General features: G+C 42.1%; 1 protein-coding gene across 1 annotated transcript in view; it reads left to right on the top strand.

The window, feature by feature from the left end:
• Nucleotides 1-19,160, top strand: part of TMEM67 (transmembrane protein 67) — a 989,409-nt gene that overhangs the window by 66,450 nt on the left and 903,799 nt on the right. Inside the window, exon 3 of the mRNA XM_078687042.1 lies at nt 4,749-4,839. Coding sequence (XP_078543168.1) covers nt 4,749-4,839 — 91 coding nt within the window. The remainder of the gene's footprint in view (nt 1-4,748; nt 4,840-19,160) is intronic.

The following is a 19,160-nucleotide window of genomic DNA, read 5'->3' as shown; positions in this document are numbered from 1 at the left end:
GCTGCAATCACATTTTGTTTTAAATAATCAATGCTGCCCCCACTCTACTCCCTCCACTCACTGCCCCTGTGAGAAAAGTCCCGGAGCTGCTACTGAAGTTCCGTCACAACCAGTGCAATCCTAGATCCCTCCCAGAGCCTCACCCAAAGTTTTAATTATAATCAAATGCAAATTGGTTGGGCTGACAATTTCATTACATAATTATTGCATATTGTCTCTTCGCACCCAGCCCCTTGCTCTAAAATGATGGGAAGGTGGTATTTAATTGGGGAGCCACAGTTTGGTATACTGTGGCACTGTGTGCCCCGTCTCCTAATAAGCTGGGAGGCGTTGTCTGCGCTGACAAAATTTCCAGCTGCTCAATTTTTTTCCTCCATAATTAGAGTAAATTTGTGAATTGGTCTCGTCCCTTTCACTTTCGTGCCCTGTGGTCTATGTGCCTGAACTGTGGCAGTACATGGCCCTACTCCTGCAAGTGTGTATTCTTACGAGCCCATATGCCCACGCACCTCATCCTAAGACTCCGCATGTTACTGATCCTATATTGATGAGATGCGGACCATTTCTGATGTACATGCAGTTGCTAACATTGATCTTCATTTTAGCTTGTCGTCTTTCCCTTTCCACTCCCACACTGCTGTGTTTTTTCTCCTCCCCACTCCACTCCAACCTTGCACGTGTGTATTCTTACGAGCCCATGTGCCCAAGCGCCTCATACTAAGAATCAGCATGTTACCGATTCTTTTTTTGATGAGATGCGCATTATTTCTGATGTACGTGCAGTTAACATTTAACTTAATTTGAGTTTGTCGTCTTTCCCTTTCCACTGCCACTCTGCCGTATTTTTTCCCTCACCACTCCACTCCAACTGTGTTTCTTCTTACCCTCCCTTTGTCCGTATTAGGCATTCCCGTATGAAAAAAGCGATATGAGATGCCCAGCGCTGGCCACATCACAGCGTTTTCTGCTGTCCTGTTGCTTTTCTCGCTCCCACCCTCCCTCTCATGTCCTTTTGTTAAAACTGCACACACTAAGTGATTTCTTGCAAGATGTGCAGAGGAACAGTTTACAAACCTCTAAAAGGGCACCATCGATGCTGCTTCGAAAAAGCTTACTCCTTCTAGGCATTTAAGTGACAAAATTCCCAAGTCTGAGCATGCTTTTGTGAGCCCACAGTGCTCAAGCATTGTTTAGCAGTGCCTGAAACTGCTGTATAGAGGTGCATCTTGCCTTTGTGTGGGCTCTGACTATGTCAATGCATTGGGCACAGCAAAGAATGTAGTTTGGAGATTACACGTCGTGCAAGAACACACACAACAGGAGGCTGGTACACTTGGATTGAAAGGAAAGCCTCCGCAGGGCGTGCAAAGTAAACATACAAGACGAGCATTAGCATAGCCAATAGGTCTCACTTTTGGGACCTTATAAGTATTTAGTTATGCGCACAATATCCTTGGTGCAACAACATCAACTGTTGCATGGCTAAACACTTATAAGGTCCCAAAGGCGAGACCTATTGGTAGGCTGTGGGGTTTTAGGTTTAAACCTATAATAACTGATAAAACCTCACTGAAAGAAAAATAGCCCTCACCGGTGAAAACATATAAACACTGAAAAAACACCTGCACAACCACAAACTAAATGCCATTCAAAGAAAGGAAACAGAAAGTGAAAGAGTCATTTTGTTCTTACTGAAGGGGTCAATAAAATGTAGCTTTGTTATACAAGCTAGCAATAAGAAAGACTGGCTAACATTATTCTGCTTGAGTTTTGTTCTTTAGGGATGCCACTAAAATATTGTTTCTTCTTCCTTTTACTTTTTTCCGTTTTATGGCCTTTGGTCTAAAGATGCAGGGTTTAGTTTCACGTTTTAGGTTTAGTTTAATTATTTTATAAACTGTAGAGAATCAGGACATATCAAACTCACATTTGATATTTTGGCTGCAATTGATTCTTTCACTGATAGGTAAAATGGCTAGTTTCATAAAAATCTTTCCTAATATGTGTCATCACATTTACCCACAGAGAATGGGTAAAAACCATTAATACATCAGACCATAGTTTCTACTGGGTCAGTATTGATAGTAGGTGAATTGCCAACACCTCAGGCTTTAAACATTAAATGCAAGGTATAGTGACAAGTATATATATATCACCAAGCATCTGGGATAGTGGTGAAAACGTTACACCAGACTTTTGGAAAACATGGAACGCAGTGTCACTTGCTATGCTCTGCAAAAAAGTTTCTTTCCAAGTTCAACAAAGATTAGAGTGATATTGTTTGTATTTGTTGTGATTCAGCTACGTATATAAAAAAATGTGTGTGATGACCTGTCAAAGTTGATACCCGAGCTGAAGTGATTCCCTGTAGGAGATCCTTGCCACTTGTTAGATGGTATGCTGAAAGCATCTTTACAATCTTCAGAGTTAATGATGCTATTGACTTTTTAGTTCATTCTGGTTCACTGTTTTCTTATGCCCAGGAACTAAAACGCAAATATTTATCATTTTGTGCTTTATGTGGCATCAAAGAAAGAGTCATCCCAACTGTGTCCCTTAGCTGACGATTCTCAGCCCAAGGGGATATGAATGCTGAGAGGGCCTTTTCACAGAAGTTTACATGGGAAGGAAAGCGCACATGACCAAAGACTCATTGAAGAAGTATTTTATTTATATGGTGTACTACAATAAGATTAATTTGCAAAAATCTCTTTGGATCTCATATACACTATACGTACACTGTCTATATACCATGTTCTTTCATTGCAGAAAACAAGCAACGACGTTCCATAAACACCGGAAAAACACTTTTACTGTTGTTTTTAGTGGCGTGAAAATGTGTAATCACTGATAACAACTGTTTTTTAAGATATTGAAAACACTGAAAAAACCCCACCAGAATTTACCAAAAATAGAAACTGAAAACAGGACAGCCTACCTATTGGCTATGCCAGTGCTTGTTTTCAATTGTATGGTTTGTGATGTTAACTGCAAAGAATTGGGCCGGATGGCTTAGCACCAGCAGCGAAGTCAGCCACTTGGCTATGATCCCTAACATTTAAAACATTTAATATGCATCAGTTGGTCAAAGTAGCATGGGAATGCATCATACTGAATGGGCCACATGGCCAATAAGTGGTGTGACATCAAACATTTAAAAAACTTCCTCCTCTTCATATAACATTCAGTCTGACTTTGAAGATTGTGTTGTATTGATTGATGTTTTATGCAAGGAGGCAGAGTTAAATTGTCTTCTAATTACTTTGTGATGCTATCCTATAATATGGTAGGATACCTTTCAGAAATCATGAAACCTTGAATATTAGAACCAGTGCATATTATGCATTTGTTCCTGCCGTTAATGTACAGTATTTTCTTCATGTTCATCGCTGTTTTTGCTTTTTATGGGAAATTGAGTACAATACATTGAATCTAGGCTGTGACGACGCCCGTTCGGGTTGAAACGCGTCGCCAATAAAAATAGTTGAAACTGACCTGCTGTGTACAGGCTGCTTATCTTGTAAATCAAACAAGGTTTGACTACTTTTGAATTGTGAGCGGGGATCACACCCGCCTACCTGCACCCTCCCAAATTGGTGGATGTGGCATGTGCCACAAATATATATAAATATATATATATTACTCAGTCACACACCATACCCCCCTTTTTCCTTTTTTTTAGGCATTACCTTCCTTTACCTCTTCCTCCCTTCAACCGTATAAGCCCCTTACATACTTTTAGCTTTAGCCTGCCCTGAACTCTGAAAACCTCCCTTTACCCAAACCCTAACAACTCCTTACCTAAATCCCCCCCTGAATCCTAAAAATCTTTACCACCCTTTACCTCTGCCCACAACTGAACTTTGAAAAACCTTTACCTCCATTTAGCTCTACTTGTCCCTTAACCCTGTAAACCCCTTAGCATGCTTTACCGTTACCCTCCCTATTTTTAAATGACATAATTATTCTTTAAAATATATGAAAAGAGTGGTGTGGCCTGAGGAGGGAGGACCTGCAGCATGTGAAATATATCATACTAAACCCCCTCAAAAAAAAAAGAAAAAAGCCAATAGCTAAAGAACAAAATCCTAAAGCCCGTTCTGTATATGCTTTGTCATATAGTGTGTATTGGTGATGCCAGTGCAAGAAACATGGAAGGAAAGGGAGATAAGACAAACAATTTAAAAGTAATTAGAAGTTTCTGACCATATTGCTTCTTGTACTCCTAGTTTTTTGCCCACTCTACTTCTAACACCCATGTCACGTCCCCACTGATTGTCTAATGTCTTTCATCAATTTGGTAGCTGGAGGGAAACAACGCAAGGAGCAGTTAAGGGAGTGGATAGTTGGTGCTGTCCCTTGGACCATTAGACGTGGCGCACAAGCGGTAGATATTTATCAAACACACCAGGGATTGACTTATCACAGATAGAAAGAAAAGGAGGCGGTTGAAGGTCTGCAAGCTTGCGTCCTCACAATCAAGAATTCATACTTTGTACTATGGGCTGTGTTTGTTTCGGAGGCAATATTTGAATGTGAACAAGCATATCTTAATTGCTGTTGATCTATTGTTTATTTACATTATAGGTTGTGCGTCTGTTTCTGTGATGAACTAATGTGCTATCTGATGCTGAAAAAGTAATGTTCTCACTTTTAAAAAGTGTATCAATAAATAAGCAAAACATGTCTGTGGAGTATTCACTAACTCACCTAAAATGTTTCCTGTCTTTTTGTCACTGTTTCTGTAGGGCGTTACATCAGATGGCTGGGATTGCATTAGATGTCCAAGCGGTTTAAATTTGGAAGGAAAATGCCGGTGCCCTACTGGGGATATTTTAGGTAACAAACAATAACCGTATCTCTGCAATCTGTTTAAAAACCACAATCTGAGTTTTAGATGCTGATAAAGTCAAACAATATTTCTTTTTACATATGGAGATATGCGACTTAAAAGGAAATATTAGAGGACTTCATCAACTTTCCAAAATTAGGTTGTTAATCTTGTACTCAAAGGGCTATAAAAGTATACCAAAATATTAATCAAATCACACAAACTGGTAATTTTATACCAACGTTTATTTTACCACCGCATCTGATGTATCTAATTCAGTAAGATTATGCGAGCCGTGCACATGGAATTTATATAGTAGCATTTCGGTGTGACCTGTAGCAATCAACATTTTGTTAGGCATTACTAAGCTTCTCATTAGGAAATTAGTATATGTTCCCTTTTACTCACCTCTGTTATCAATGTAGAAACTGACTATCTATTTCTCTTTTAACCACCCCTTGTCAGCCAACCTGACAAAGGTATCATGTGTGACGAAGGGCAACCACCAACTTATTTTTGATAGATCGGAGTCTGTAATTATTAACGCCACTTGTATAAAATGTATTCTGCTTACCTACAAATGTCAGCATATTTAGGAATAAAGATGTTTTTCCTGTAGTGTAAAATTCCATATTGAAAAAAAGTCCAAATGATACAGAGCTAATGTTTCTTCCGTCAAAGTGTCTTATAGCATCAGAAAAAACCTAGATTATTAAACCTTGCATTAGTAAGCAATTCATCATCTCAGCAAAAAGAGCTTTGAACAGATGCATTCAAATCACAGTGGCAGAGTTAACACTTTTGCATCCTTTCAATTCTGTGCCCGTAGGGTATCGCCATGCTTTTCCTTCCCTGTGATTTGCTTGGTAAAGTAGAACATCTTCCCCGAGGTCATTTACTTTTGAATTGTTCAGCAGCAGAAACGAGAAACCAGGAACATGAGTGAACCAGAGCCCCATCATACTATCTGCCAAGATGTGGAAAAAAATGGTCAAAAACAACTGGCAGTAGTGTTTTCCATTTATTTATTTATTTAATCGGTTTTATATAGCACTGGCTAGACCCAAGGGTATCGGAGCGCTTTACAGGGTATGTGAGTGAACTCACTATGCAGTATTACATTAGTACAAAAATGGAAGACCAAAATATATGAGCAAAATGTACAGAACAATAAATACAAAGACAAGGAAAAAAATTTAACATTTAGTCATTAAGCATGCATTGGATATCAGAGCCAGTGAGGTTTGTAGGGGGGAGTGGGGAGAGGTATGGGGATGGGGTGGAGCCATGGAGGGAGAAGGGGAGGAGGTGGCATGGAGGAGTATGCAGTGAAAATATGAGGGCTGGACGAAGGAGGATGGCGGTATGTGTGAAGAAGAGAGGAGGGGGTTAGCGGTCAGGCATAAGGCGATACGAAACATAACATACTAATGGGCAGGATGTGAGAAAATTGTAAGGTGACAGCATTAAGGATCCCAGTATTTGAGGAGAAGGTGTCACTTGAGATCTCTTTTGAAGCTGCAGTATGAGGGGTTGCACCGTAGATCTTTGGGGAGAGAGTTCCAGATTGTAGGTGCACTACCGGAGAAAGAGCGTAATTGGGTAGATTTCTTGTTAACCAAAGGAGGAACCAGTAAAAGAGCATTGGTGCTCCTCATATCTCTAGAGCAGCCCGCTTTGTGAAGTCTTTGTGAGAGATACAGTGGGGTTTGAAGATGTAAGGCTTTATGTGTAATGCACGCGGTCTTGTAGCTGGATCTGCCATCGACAGGAAGCCAGTGGAGATATTTGAGGATGGGGGATATGTGATCGGACCTCTTGCAGTCGGAATTAAGCCTGGCCGCGAGGTTCAGGACAGATTTGATAGGAGCTAGGTGGACTTTGGGTGTTCCGAAGAGCAATGCGTTACCATAGTATAATCTGGAGAGAACTAATGATTGGACAACAGATTTAAAGTCATCAACAGGAATGAAGGGTTTGATTTTCTTGAGGTGATGTAGGGAAAAGAGGGCGCCTTTAGCTGCGTTTTTTATGTGGGAGAAAGGCTGATGTTTTGGTCAATGCTAATTCAGAGAGATTTAACTGAGTTCGAGGAGGCCAAGGAGCAGTTGAGAGCTTTGAGGTCAGAGAGCCAGTGTAGAATGGGGAGCCAGTTGTTTTTGGGGGTGAAGAGAATGACTTCAGTTTTTTTAGGATTGAGTTTCAGGAGATTGTGATGGAACCATTGTTGAATCTTAGTCAGAGTATCATTTAGGTGCAGAATGTCTGCATGAGATTTGATTTTATAGTAAAGTTGGGTGTCATCAGCATGGAGGTGGTAGTCGATACCTGCTTTCTTTAGAATGAGGGGCTCCATGAAGAGGTTAAATGGAGCAGGAGAGAGAATAGACCCCTGAGGAACACCCAGGGAGACAGGCATAGGTTTAGAGAGGCAATTGCTGATTTTAATTTGCTGGGTTCTGTGCTGAAAGAAGGAGGAGAACATTCAAGAACAGTGCCATTGAAGCCAAATCGATCTTTGAGGGTGTTGAGTAAGGTAGGGTGGCTGACAGTATCGAATGCAGCGGAGAGGTCAAGGAGGATGAAAAGGGAAGCCTTTCCCTTGTCGAGGGAAAGACGGATATTGTCAACAATATTGAACATTGCGGTTTCTGTACTACAGCCCTTTCGGAAGCCAGACTGTAATGTATCAAAAAGGTTGAATGAGTTGATATGTTTGTCCAGTTGTTGTAGGATGAATTTTTCGAGGGCCTTGGAAAGAAGAGGCAGGTTGGAAATCGGGCGCAAATTGTTAAGGTCGTTAGGGTCAGCAGTAGCATTTTTGAGGATGGGAGAGAGTTGGCCAAGTTGGAGGGAAACAGGGACAAAGCCGAAGGCCAAGGAGGAGTTGATGATGGAAGTCCAATAAGTTGAGATTATATACTTTAAATATTGGACGAGGTTGGTGGGGAGTGGGTCAAAGGTATGAGAGGAGGGTTTAAGTTTAGAGATGATGTTGAGGACTTCTCGTTCAGTAACTGAGCAGAAGTAAAGCCAAGATGCGTTATTTTTGTGCTGAGGGCTGGTTAGGAGGTGCTCAAGGGGGTCGGCCGAGTGCGGGAGAAGAACAGAGTCTGGAGGGGGCGAAGGTGAACAAGGCGACTTTGGTGGGGGGTATGTAGGGGTGAGGAGCCCTGTGGTGGGGGAGTAACCGCAAAGGAAAGATCAATCTTGGAAATTTTATCAGAAAAGAAATTGGCAATTTCTTCACATCTTTTGGTAGTGGCAATCAATTTGGGGGGAGCCGAAGCTGTTTGATTTTTGATAATGTTCAATAGTTGCCTAGGTCTATTCTTAGCTCGGTCGAGTTGGGCGTGGAAGAAGGAGGCCTTTTCGTTGTGGATATGTTTTTTGTAATTACCCCGAGCCGATCTGAGGAGGGCAAGGTTTGGGAGGGAGGGATGTTGTCTCCAAGTGCGTTCTGTCAACCTGAGCGCACGACTCTCGATGTTGAGATCAGCATTAAACCAGGATTTTGCGGAGATTCTTTGAGATTTTGATTTTGCAGGGGCAATTTGGTCAAGGACCTTGATGATGGATTTGTTGTAGTATTCAGTAAGATCATTAGCAGTTTGTGAGGGAGGGGCAAGTTGAAGTTTCGGTTTAAGTTTAGTCTCCAGGTCACCCGGAGGCATAAGGTGAAGGTTACTGGATATTTTCATGCGTTTGGTGTTTTTGGGGGGAAGAGGTGGGGTCATGTTGTTGATCGTGAAGAGAATAAGGTGGGTCAGGGATTATGTAAGGAGGTAAAAAAAAAAGTAATAAATAGGAAAATATTTTTTGTAGGTTAATAAATGCTTGCCCGTTTATTAAACATTTTTTTCTGAATATTAGTGCTGAGCAACTAAACAGTAGCTTGTGATTTCGTTCACCAGGGGGACTGCAGTAAAGGTCAAGAGGGCCGCAAGCGGCCCTTGGGCCGTACTTGAGTATCACTGGTTTAGAGACTCTGAAAGAAAGGAAATGTCAGCACACAGGGATGGCATCTCTATAGGCCTCGCTCATCACTTCAGGAGTGGCACGTCATCATTGTGGAGCTGCACAGCACCACCTTCCAGCATGTAGAGGTACTGTGGAAACGTTTCTGGATGTAGTCTGATGCCTGGAGAATATTCAAAAGGTGAAGAATCTACAGCTAAAAGCCTCTGTCACAGTGGTTCCTAAACGTTATAGAACCATAACCCAATTTGTAGAAAAACAAACCTTTGCGACCCACTTTGCTATAATGGCATTGAGACTGGTGTTTTTTTTGTTGTTGTTGTTGTAAGGTAACAAAAGCATCGTGTAGTAGCACACTGTCATTTGCAGACAGCAAAATGTGTGGAAATTAGGTTTCAGTTAATATTTATCATTTGTGCACCACCAAGTGTTGTATCTTGATTTGTTTTGATGCTATTAAAATCTTTGTTTCCATCACACTTCAGAATTACAAAAAAATGTGTTTATGTTTGCTTTCCTAACTGCTGAATGTGTACAGTTCATTTTCAGGCATTTACGTTTTTATGTGTATTACAAAGGATTACATCCTACAGACTTTCCTTTTACACACCTGTACCTCAGAAAGATTGTCACGTGATTCAGTTTACCTTACTTTCTCTGACTACAAAGTGAGATGAATTTGTAAATCCCATTCCTTCATGTTATATAAAAAAAAAAAATAATGCAGCAATTTGCCAGAAGACATAGCCTGGGATTTGACTTATGTCTTGAAGTGCAGCAGATGTGACAACATAAATACATAATCCAAAGGCATCCTTATTTATTGCTTGTAATTTTGCGACCCATCAAAAATCAACTTGCATTCCACTAGTGGTTTGCGACCCACACTTTGGGAAACATAGAACAAACGGGCTAACTTGTGAAATGTAATTGATGTAATCGGCTATAAAAGCCACTAAGTGATAATAGGTCCTGAAAGTATCTTTTTAAACTTTCAGAAAAGGACACATTTAACATTTGTGCACTCTCAACATTAATTCAGTTTGATATTTTTTGTACCTTTCAAGGGCTCCTCTTTAGTTGGCCAGCCTAATGTGTAGAAGATACTACCATATAGAATTTGTGCAATTTTGAAACCCTACTGAACCTTCATAGTTCAGTACTTACACACATGTACATGAACATTATTTACATAACATTTTTTTAAACAGATTTTATTAGGTTTTACACATCAACTATCAGATGCTATACAGTCATTATTCATCCGTCCATCATTTACGAACAGTACAATTCAATCCCTCCCTCCACCCCTCTGCCTCCCCTCCCTTGAGTCAATGCTGCCTATTGATTTGAAGATGTCCCCCCTCAGATAATGTAAGAGAATTATATATAATGAGGCACAAGACGAAGGGTGCATGTACAGGGCTAGTGTGATGGGGACTTTATGTTCAGTTGTGAGGGCGGGTTGTCACTAGTTTATGCGGCTCAGGGCGGTCTAAGTGGAGAACCCTCAGGTGTAGCAGTTTCTGGGTTGGATACACTATCCACCAATATGCCCCATGCTCTGGCCACTTCAATGTTTCCTAAGCCTTGTTGTGCATCTTGCAGTAGACCCTTCGCTCGCAACTTGCCCATTTAATCAATTATTTTCTTCTTTTGTGATCCAACATTTACATAACATAACGTGCATTTGTAAAGCGCACAAGCACCCCGAAGGCTATCTTGGTGCTGAATAACAGATATTTATTGTTACCCAACTAAATGGTATTCATTTTATCGCCCTCTGAAGATTGAAAGGTAGAGTGGACCCGCTGAGATTTGAATCTGTGACAAGTAGGTCATTTTTAGGTTTCGCCTGTCGAAAGCTGCGGAAGCAGCGTTTCGCCAGGCGAAATCTAATGTTAGAACAGTATGGGGGACTTGAACCCGCCCATTCTTCCATTGGCTAGCTCCATAAATGGAGGCTAGCCATTGGAAGACATCGTTGTCAATGACTTTTTCCCGGTCAGAACGCGAATCGTGGGCGTTTCTGACTCTTTTTTTAAGTCCCGCCCCTTGTTGCCGTGTGTCCCGGGCCGCGCTGTGATTGGCTGCCGGCCCGGGACACCCCCGTGACGTCATTCCCCAGGCCGCGCTGTGATTGGCTGCCGGCCCGGGACCTGATAAGGCTAACTGTTGCTATCTGCCACTAAACGCCACTTCTTAAATGAGCAAAAGAGTCATGTGGGTGGAATCACGGGCCAGGGAGAGACATACAAGAGAGGCTTCCATTTTGCAGGTGGAGTACCACCCTTTGAAGAGTCCAATGTCAAAACGTTAACGATAAAACTCGCAGTTCCAAACCTTGATACATTTCGTTTCACAGACCCCTCTTCTTCTCAGTTCATACATAGTGCGTCACAAAGGCAGTTGGGACTCTTGGTACCTCTTGTACTTTGAGCCTGGAGGTTTTGCAGTGGCAAAGTCTGCGATTTGGAGGACCGAATGCTTCGTGGTTGCAAACCCCTTCGGTACGTCAGCTCCATGGACTTGGGAACGGAGCGGATACACAAAGAATGCCAGCCGGAGCCGTGCGTGAGTGGGTACATGGTTTGTGTGGTGTGCGTGGATGCATGGTTCTGCCTGTTGTGTACCTATGAGTGGTTGTTTGTGCTGTGTGTGTCTGTAAATGTGGCAACAGAGAAAGGCGATGAAAGAGAGACAGACAGTGTGACCGCTTGTTAAATAGATAGAGAGAATAAGGAGAAATAAGTCAAAGTTGCTTGGGGGTTGCTCGAGAGAGACCGACTGAGTCAGAACAAACGAAAGACAAAGTGGGGGTGAAATATATTGTTAATCAATCGGTTCGGTTGGTAGGTAGGTGAGGTAAACTGACACACACTGGATCCGTTATCAGACTAGCCCTTTTAAATCTAATGTTATTGGAAACAATAAAATGCTGAAGAGCGGACGAATGGTTGAACGTAAGCGGCCGTCCAAGCGCTGCGCTACAGAAGCGTGTCTTCAGTGAGCGCTTGCCGGGACAGCGCACTGATCCCCGCCCTTGAGGCGCGCCTAGCCACTCGTTTAAAGGGCCTCTCGGAGCACTGGACGCCCATTTATTCGGCTGCGCGGCTGACCATGGAGCCGGGGGAGCAGCTGGGTCCGGCGGGGTGTATGGGCTTTTCTCTGCCTTCAATGGGGCAGGTGCCGAGGGGATTCCCATTGTATTGTGCGCCCCTCCGAACCCTGGTTCCTGGCCAGGCTTGGCAGGCAGCGACGAGGAGAGGGGGAGGGGTGGAGGCCTGGCTCAGACAAGGAGGGTGTGGGGGGACGGAGGGGGGGGCTGTACTTGAGGGGGTGCAGGGGCTACAAGCGAGGCGATACTTCTAAGAAGTGGAGGAGAGGAAGGAGGCAAAGAGGAGTGAAAGAAATACCGGGGTAGAAGTGAGCACTGTTTTAAATAGGCCGGTACTATCCGGTATGGAGTACAGGCACTTAATCGCTCCGGTGCAAGAGCAGCCTACGCAGAAGCAGTCTGCACCCAGTACAGCGGAAGTCCTGGAGTGGGGCTCCAACAGAGCCAGCAGAGTACTCCACTTCACCCTGATGCTTCCACTACTACTCACGTTAGTTTCCCTTTTCCCTTTTATCTTATAGCCATTTAACATCACACTTCGACTTTTCGCCGTCAACCACCAGGTAATTCTTTACCCTAGATCGAAACTCGGGAAATTCGGTTTAGTCATCTTGGCATTTTATCTTATTTTTCCATTATTTTCTCAGTTGACATCAGTTTTTGACGAGATTCCTCGTTTTTGAAAAAACTTGGCATACCTTTTAAGGTACTATGTCTCGTAGGATTTGACTTTCACAGGTTAAGGTTCACATAGACTCTTTTCACAACTAACGCTAAGGGTTACGCCACTCATAATGCTCCGCACCTGGTAAGCACATTTCACCACTTTGCGTTCACTTCTTAATGTCCGGGTTTTATACTTTTCTGTACACTTTTCTGTTTTCATTAGGTTCCTTCATCACTTAACGAGCTATAATTGAAGTCCCTGTTTATTTGTCTGGATGAGCACCATAACCATTAATATGATTATTTAAGTTTGAGCAAGATATGCTTATGATATTTATTGTATTCATTAACGTTGTAGATTCCCGTGACGAAGGGCAGAATTTCGCCCGAAATGCATTAGGAAATGAAAGTGCTACTGTTACCAGATTAACTATGCTGAGAAAAGCATCATTACGCTTGCATTGAAGAAATTCTGCTGAAGACTGAATAAAAGCAGATTTTGGTTAATCATTTACGTTTGTAATTTTTTAGGGATGTTTTGAGCACTTTTTGTTAAATTAATATTTGAGCCTATGACTACTAGTTTTATGATATAATACATGCAAAGTATTCCTGCTACTTTCAAGTACACTTTGGATAAAGTGACACTTTTGTAGTGCACCTTGAGCTCCCGGACATGTATCCGTGCTGATTTTGATTACTTATGTATTAAGGCGGCTGACCGAGTCCCCTACAGGGTGCACACTTGAATTAAAAAAAAATTCTGATTGGATTACTGGGTTTAAATTAGATTATTTGAGTGCACTTGTGCTGTATTCTTACTTTTTGTTTGTCCACTACAACTCCGACATCCTCTAGGGTCCCTGGGCAGTTTTTCCCTGGCATGACCACCATTTTGTTTCAGCAGGTACAAAAATAAGGAACATCACCTAAAGTCAGCATTTTTCCCTTTATCAGTACGTACTGTAAATAGGAAATGTCATAGTGCTTTAAAATGTGTTTTAGACCTGCCTTAATGATCCCTGACTGATAATTAAAATGAACAACGACAGAACTGTCACATTAGATGTGGATATATACTATTTTTTTAAGGTCTATTTAAGTATCATGCCAGGGACTTCAAAGAATGTTAAATGTGAAGAAATAGCAGAGAGGCACTATTGGGCTATTTTAGGCAATTTGTGGATGGATTTGGGCTATCATGCCATTCCTAACTTCTGGTAAACACTGACTGAAATGGAAGCAGACACAAAGTTGTAGTGTGGCCGAGTGAGAAGACAAGGTGCTCTACCGGACGAAATGCAGATTGACCGGGATAAGAGGAAAATAAGAAAGCATTGCTCTGTTTCGTTGGATTTGATTTTTATGAGGGTGGAGGTGAGACAAAGTGAGGGGGGGGGTGATTTTCCCGCCTCTTCTTGCACTCTGAGGTAATTTGCAATTGCTGCGCGTTGAAAGGTGGGAGTTTGCCTCCCTTTAACGTGCTGCACTTTAATCTAATGCTCTATTTGGGGGTCGTGGGTGTATGAGTCTGTCTCTCCTCAGTGAACTTTCCTGAGTGGGTTTTCTTTTTGGAGTGGTTGGAATAGTACCCCCACCATGTGTGGGCTCACAGGAATATGGGGCTTTGTTTGGTACGCTGCAAGGAATGATGAATTTGGCACTTTCAGTTGAGGCAGGGTGTATGAGCTCATCTCTCAACATCAGTTCAGGCTTATTTGAATTACGTGTTATATTGTCAATCAAAAGAAAAATGTATTTTGACAATAAGTCCTTAAACACATAACGTATATAAGCATAACCGCTTTTTAGGTCGAGCCTGGGCAGTGCATGCTCTGCTCAGCGAGGCATGCTGTCTTGAGGTATGGCATAGATGCTTCGCCCATTTCCCGCCCATCTGTTCTATTGGCTCCGGTTACTCTGCTTGCAAAATTGTTGCTTTTCATTTGTGAATAGGCTTAATAGTCCCTTCTTGGTACCGCCTTGTCTGCATTTTAACCTCCTATAACGACTGGACTTTTTACTTGTCATTACACGGTCTACTTTATAAGTCTGTGAGCACTACTTACTTTAATGATCTTCCGCTATTCCACCCACTGCTTCGCCGCACGCATTTAGAAATTAATTTTTTTAAATTACAGTGTGATCCACTGGAACTATTGCGACCCTGCTTATTTAATTTACGGCGTGGTCCGCTTTCACTTTAGCGGGCACTCTTATTTATTTATTTATTTATTTATTTATTTAACAGCGTGGGCCGCTTTCACTAAAGCAACTGCTCTACAGAACCGTTCTAAATAAAAATAAAAAAATTCACTTTGGGCGAAAGCACCCCATAAACACTTTCACTTTCATGTTGGCATCGCCCGTTTCTTTAGACGGTGCTCACTGTAACCTGAATACGGGAGCAGCATCTAAAGAAAGGGGCGCAGCTACCATTAAAGTGGTCTCACATTTGCAACAGTTTGAGCTATTGGCATTAAAAATAACAATACCTTTTATATACGTGTTGCTTTTAAAAACACATTAAAAAAAGGCATTGTAATTTACAATGCTAGTAGCTTAAACGCTCGCAAATGCGTAACCTTTTGCATTGAAACGTAAGAAGCAAAGTCCAGGAATGGAATTGTATCCATCCCTGTGTCACGTGATGGAGCCATCTGGTCACCCTAAACATGGGACATTTTTTTAATCCTCCCGTATAGTGGGGATCTGCTCAGTCTCAAGAGAGCCTGGGTAAGGAAGTGGTCCAGTCTGTAAGCTTGGATAGCCTCTGCAACCAGGCTGGCCCATTCGTTTTTGATATGCTGTACGCCTCGCCTGTTTTTAAGCGTGGCGGAAGGTGGCACGTTGCTCTCCGCCGCTGGTGCATTCTCCCGCTGAGCTATCTTTCTAGTTTGTGAGAATTAACATTTTTAATGCAGTTCTAAGCCATGCATGCTTCCCCCTGCAAGGTTTGCGCTGCCTAGGCCATAGGCTGTGGAAATATGGAGATGAAATTCACTTCTATGGGATACAGTGTTTAGTTTCCAAATGTATCGCCTCGTAAGGGGGTAGTAAGTGCCATATAAATAAAAAGAAGAGGCCCAGAACGGACCAGCTGACCGGTTATACTTAGTGAACACTTATTGTTTACTCTAGCCATCAAGTCCTAAGCATAGCTTCAGGAGGAGAGATTTAAGAGACTCTATTTACAATTAATCAATCAGGACGTGTATAGCGGCTAATCAACCGTGAGGATATCCAGGCACTAAAGTTGTCTAGAATTAAAAGAGCGCACCCTTTAATTCAGTAACGCGTTTGCACCTCTGATAGCCGAAAAACTGTATATGGCACTTTCAGTCAGACCTTTAATATTTTAGCAAACTGTATATGTTAAAAGTGAAACTACAAGTCACAGAACACAACTTGCTGCTGGCTAAAAGCCAGGCTAAGGTTGTCACGCATTACTAGTTAGACATGTAGTCCGACTTCTGCAACTGCCCCAATTGTAATACACACTCCCTTTCCTTTCATTCTCTCGCTCTTTCGTGCCCTCTCCTTCTGTCTGTCTCTTTAACTTTATATTGGCGTCTCATTTTCTTCCTCGCTCTCTTCTACCCTCTCTTGAGACCTCCCATTTCTTTCTCCTTCTTTGTCTTTGAACTTTCTCCCCCTCCTTCACTTTTTAGGTTTCGCCTGGCGTCCGCTGCGCAGCAGCGTTCGCGCAGGCGAAATCTAATGTTAGAACAGTACTGGCTTTGGTCCCGCCTTCTCTTCCATTGGCTAGCTCCATAAATGGAGGCTAGCCACTGGAAGAGCGATATGTCCGTCATTGCCGGAGCAGATTCGTGGCCGTTCCCGCGATTTTTACTCATCCCGCCCCCTTGCGATCGTCATGCGGCGGTGGGCGTTTTTTTTTTTTTTTTTTTTTCGGTCATGTTTTTATCTTTTTCGAAGTGTCTTCTGTTGGAGTGGGCTGCGAGATTTAAGTTGCCAGGAAGTACTGTGTATTTGCGATCTGGTAAGCAGCATTTTGTTTCGAATATCTATTCCCTTTGTACGTCTATCTCGCCTCATGTTGTCTCCCTGTCTGTGTCTCCGTGGTGTTGTCTCTGTTGCCCCTGTTTCATGTCCTTTCCAATGGAATGCTTTCGTCGGCATGTTTACATTGTTTCTGTGCTACGTCTATCTCGCCTCATGTTGTCTCCGTGGTGTTGTCTCTGTTGCCCCCGTTTCATGTCTTTTCCAATGGAATGCATTCGTCGGCATGTTTACGTTGTTTCTGTGCTACGTCTATCTCGCCTCATGTTGTCTCCGTGGTGTTGTCTCTGTTGCCCCCGTTTCATGTCTTTTCCAATGGAATGCTTTTGTCGGCATGTTTACGTTGTTTCTGTGCTACGTCTATCTCGCCTCATGTTGTCTCCCTGTCTGTGTCTCCGTGGTGTTGTCTTTGTTGCCCCCGGAAGAAGTCCAGGTGAGTGCTCCCCTCCCGCTGTCCGTGTGCCCGTTCCCGCCCCCTCCCCCCTCCCGCTGTCCGTGTGCCCGTTCCCGCCCCCCTCCCGCTCTCCGTGGGCCCGTTCCCGCCCCTCTCCCGCTGTCCGTGTGCGGTATGTTCGTGTTTGGTGCATACAACCCAGATGGCTCTCCTGTTGGTAAGAAGCTCCATGCAGCTAGTAAACAGAGTCTACGTGTGGCTGAGTTTCTTTGAGAGGGAATTCTGTGTTTTTCTGTCGTCGAGATAGTAATGGTCTGAATTTGGTGATTGCGATCAAGGGAAGGTTTGTGGTACAGCTAGTGCTATTGTGTAGTTGTCATGTGAAATGATTAGTCAAGCTAGTGTATTTCGTGCAGTTTTTGACAATATACATACAAAAGTGCTTTTGATATCCACTGATAAGACTACCTTTTTAAGAAACCGCTACAAACATGCCTTTTTAAGAGTTAAGTCGTCCTTGGCTGCCGTCATTTGTGAACCTCTAGCGCCGGAACACTCCGGTTGGAGTAGCTGTTTACAAGTTTCGATCTAGAGATTAAACTATTGGCATTGTAAATGACAATGCCATTTATTTATCTGTTTTCAAAACCAACACATAAATACAAATTTTGTCATTTACAATGCCAATAGCTCAAACTTTTCAAAAGGCGAAACCATTGCATTGTAAATGCTTGTTTTTGTTTGAGATTATTAAGATCACCATGAAAAATAAAGGGAACAGCAATACAATGAATTATAATAAATCCTATTTAACATAAAGATTATAAGAAAAACAAGAATATGTGAAAATTATAATTATCACGCTGTGTGCAAGAGAATTATACATAATATAAACAATTAAAGGGGAGGGGCAAATGGGTAGGGAACAGTATACAATTACTTATAATGTCAAGAATAAAAAGAAATGGTAATAACTAAGCACTATAAGCATAATAATAAGCAAAACTAAATGACAAAATATAAATCGAAAAGCATAAGTATCATCTAATGATCTATAGAAAAGACAACAAGGTGAAATTAAGGAGGCTTCTATACATCATCTGATACATCAGTAACTTTAGGATCAGAGGAGGTGGAAAAGGATAAATATGTAGTTAATTGGAGCCATTAAAGATCCCTCTTAATCACCAGAGATATAGGAGAAACATAATTGGTGTCTAATCTATGGTGAAAACACACAGCATTCCGCCAGGATCTAAAATTGACTTTATCTGCTTGTTTCCAGTTTGAGGTTAAGTGAAAAGCAACAGCTAACATTAGTTCTAACAACTTAAAATTCGATGGTGACTGAGGCCATTGGGTGATAGAGTACCTAAAAATATGTTGATTGTAGAAAAAGGGACCTTAACCATGAAAATGTTTGTGACTTGGGTCCTAACCTGCTGCCAAAACAAATGGATAGGAGGGCACTCAAATAACATGTGTTCTAAACCAGCAATAGAGTAGGAACATGACCAACATGTAAAAGACATGTTTGATGTAGAAGATGCTAAAGTCGCTGGAGTAAATAACAAACGTTGATGAACAAAATAAATAGTCTGAGTGGTGTTTGCAGCTTGAGAGGTTTTGTGAAGTTTAAGCCATAATTTATCCCATGTTCTAGTTGGCCAACATTGTAATAAGTCTTTTTCCCATGGTAACTAAAGCTTCGTTTTATGCCTTTCTGACGGTAATTGTAACGCTTTGTATAAAGTGGATGCAGATGGGAAATGTCTAATATTCGAAAAAGCGTAGTATACTTTGGGGGGGTTGGAAGAGAGTGGTAAAGTAAGAAGATATTGGATGAGCAAGGGACGTAAAAGAGCATATTGTGAATTAAAGGTAGCTGGTAAAGAAAATTGTGTTTGGAGATCAATAAATGCTAAGGGTTGATCGTCAGCTAGAAGTTGAGATATCAAACCCAAGCCTTTAGACAACCAAGTCTTCCAGTATATGGTACGATTCTTAATTTGTAATAATTTATTATGCAAAATGGGCTGTTGCTGATAAGAAGAAACTGAGGGATAAGACGATGGTAAAAGAGGAGCTGAAGGTTTACGTGAGTGGGAGATGATAGGAGACCGTAGTAGAAAAAGCAAACATTTCTTGAA

This window comes from Lissotriton helveticus, chromosome 4_1, assembly GCF_964261635.1.
Source record: "Lissotriton helveticus chromosome 4_1, aLisHel1.1, whole genome shotgun sequence".
In the NCBI taxonomy this organism is placed as follows: Eukaryota; Metazoa; Chordata; class Amphibia; order Caudata; family Salamandridae; genus Lissotriton; species Lissotriton helveticus.
This window is presented reverse-complemented; position numbering and strand designations above follow the sequence as displayed.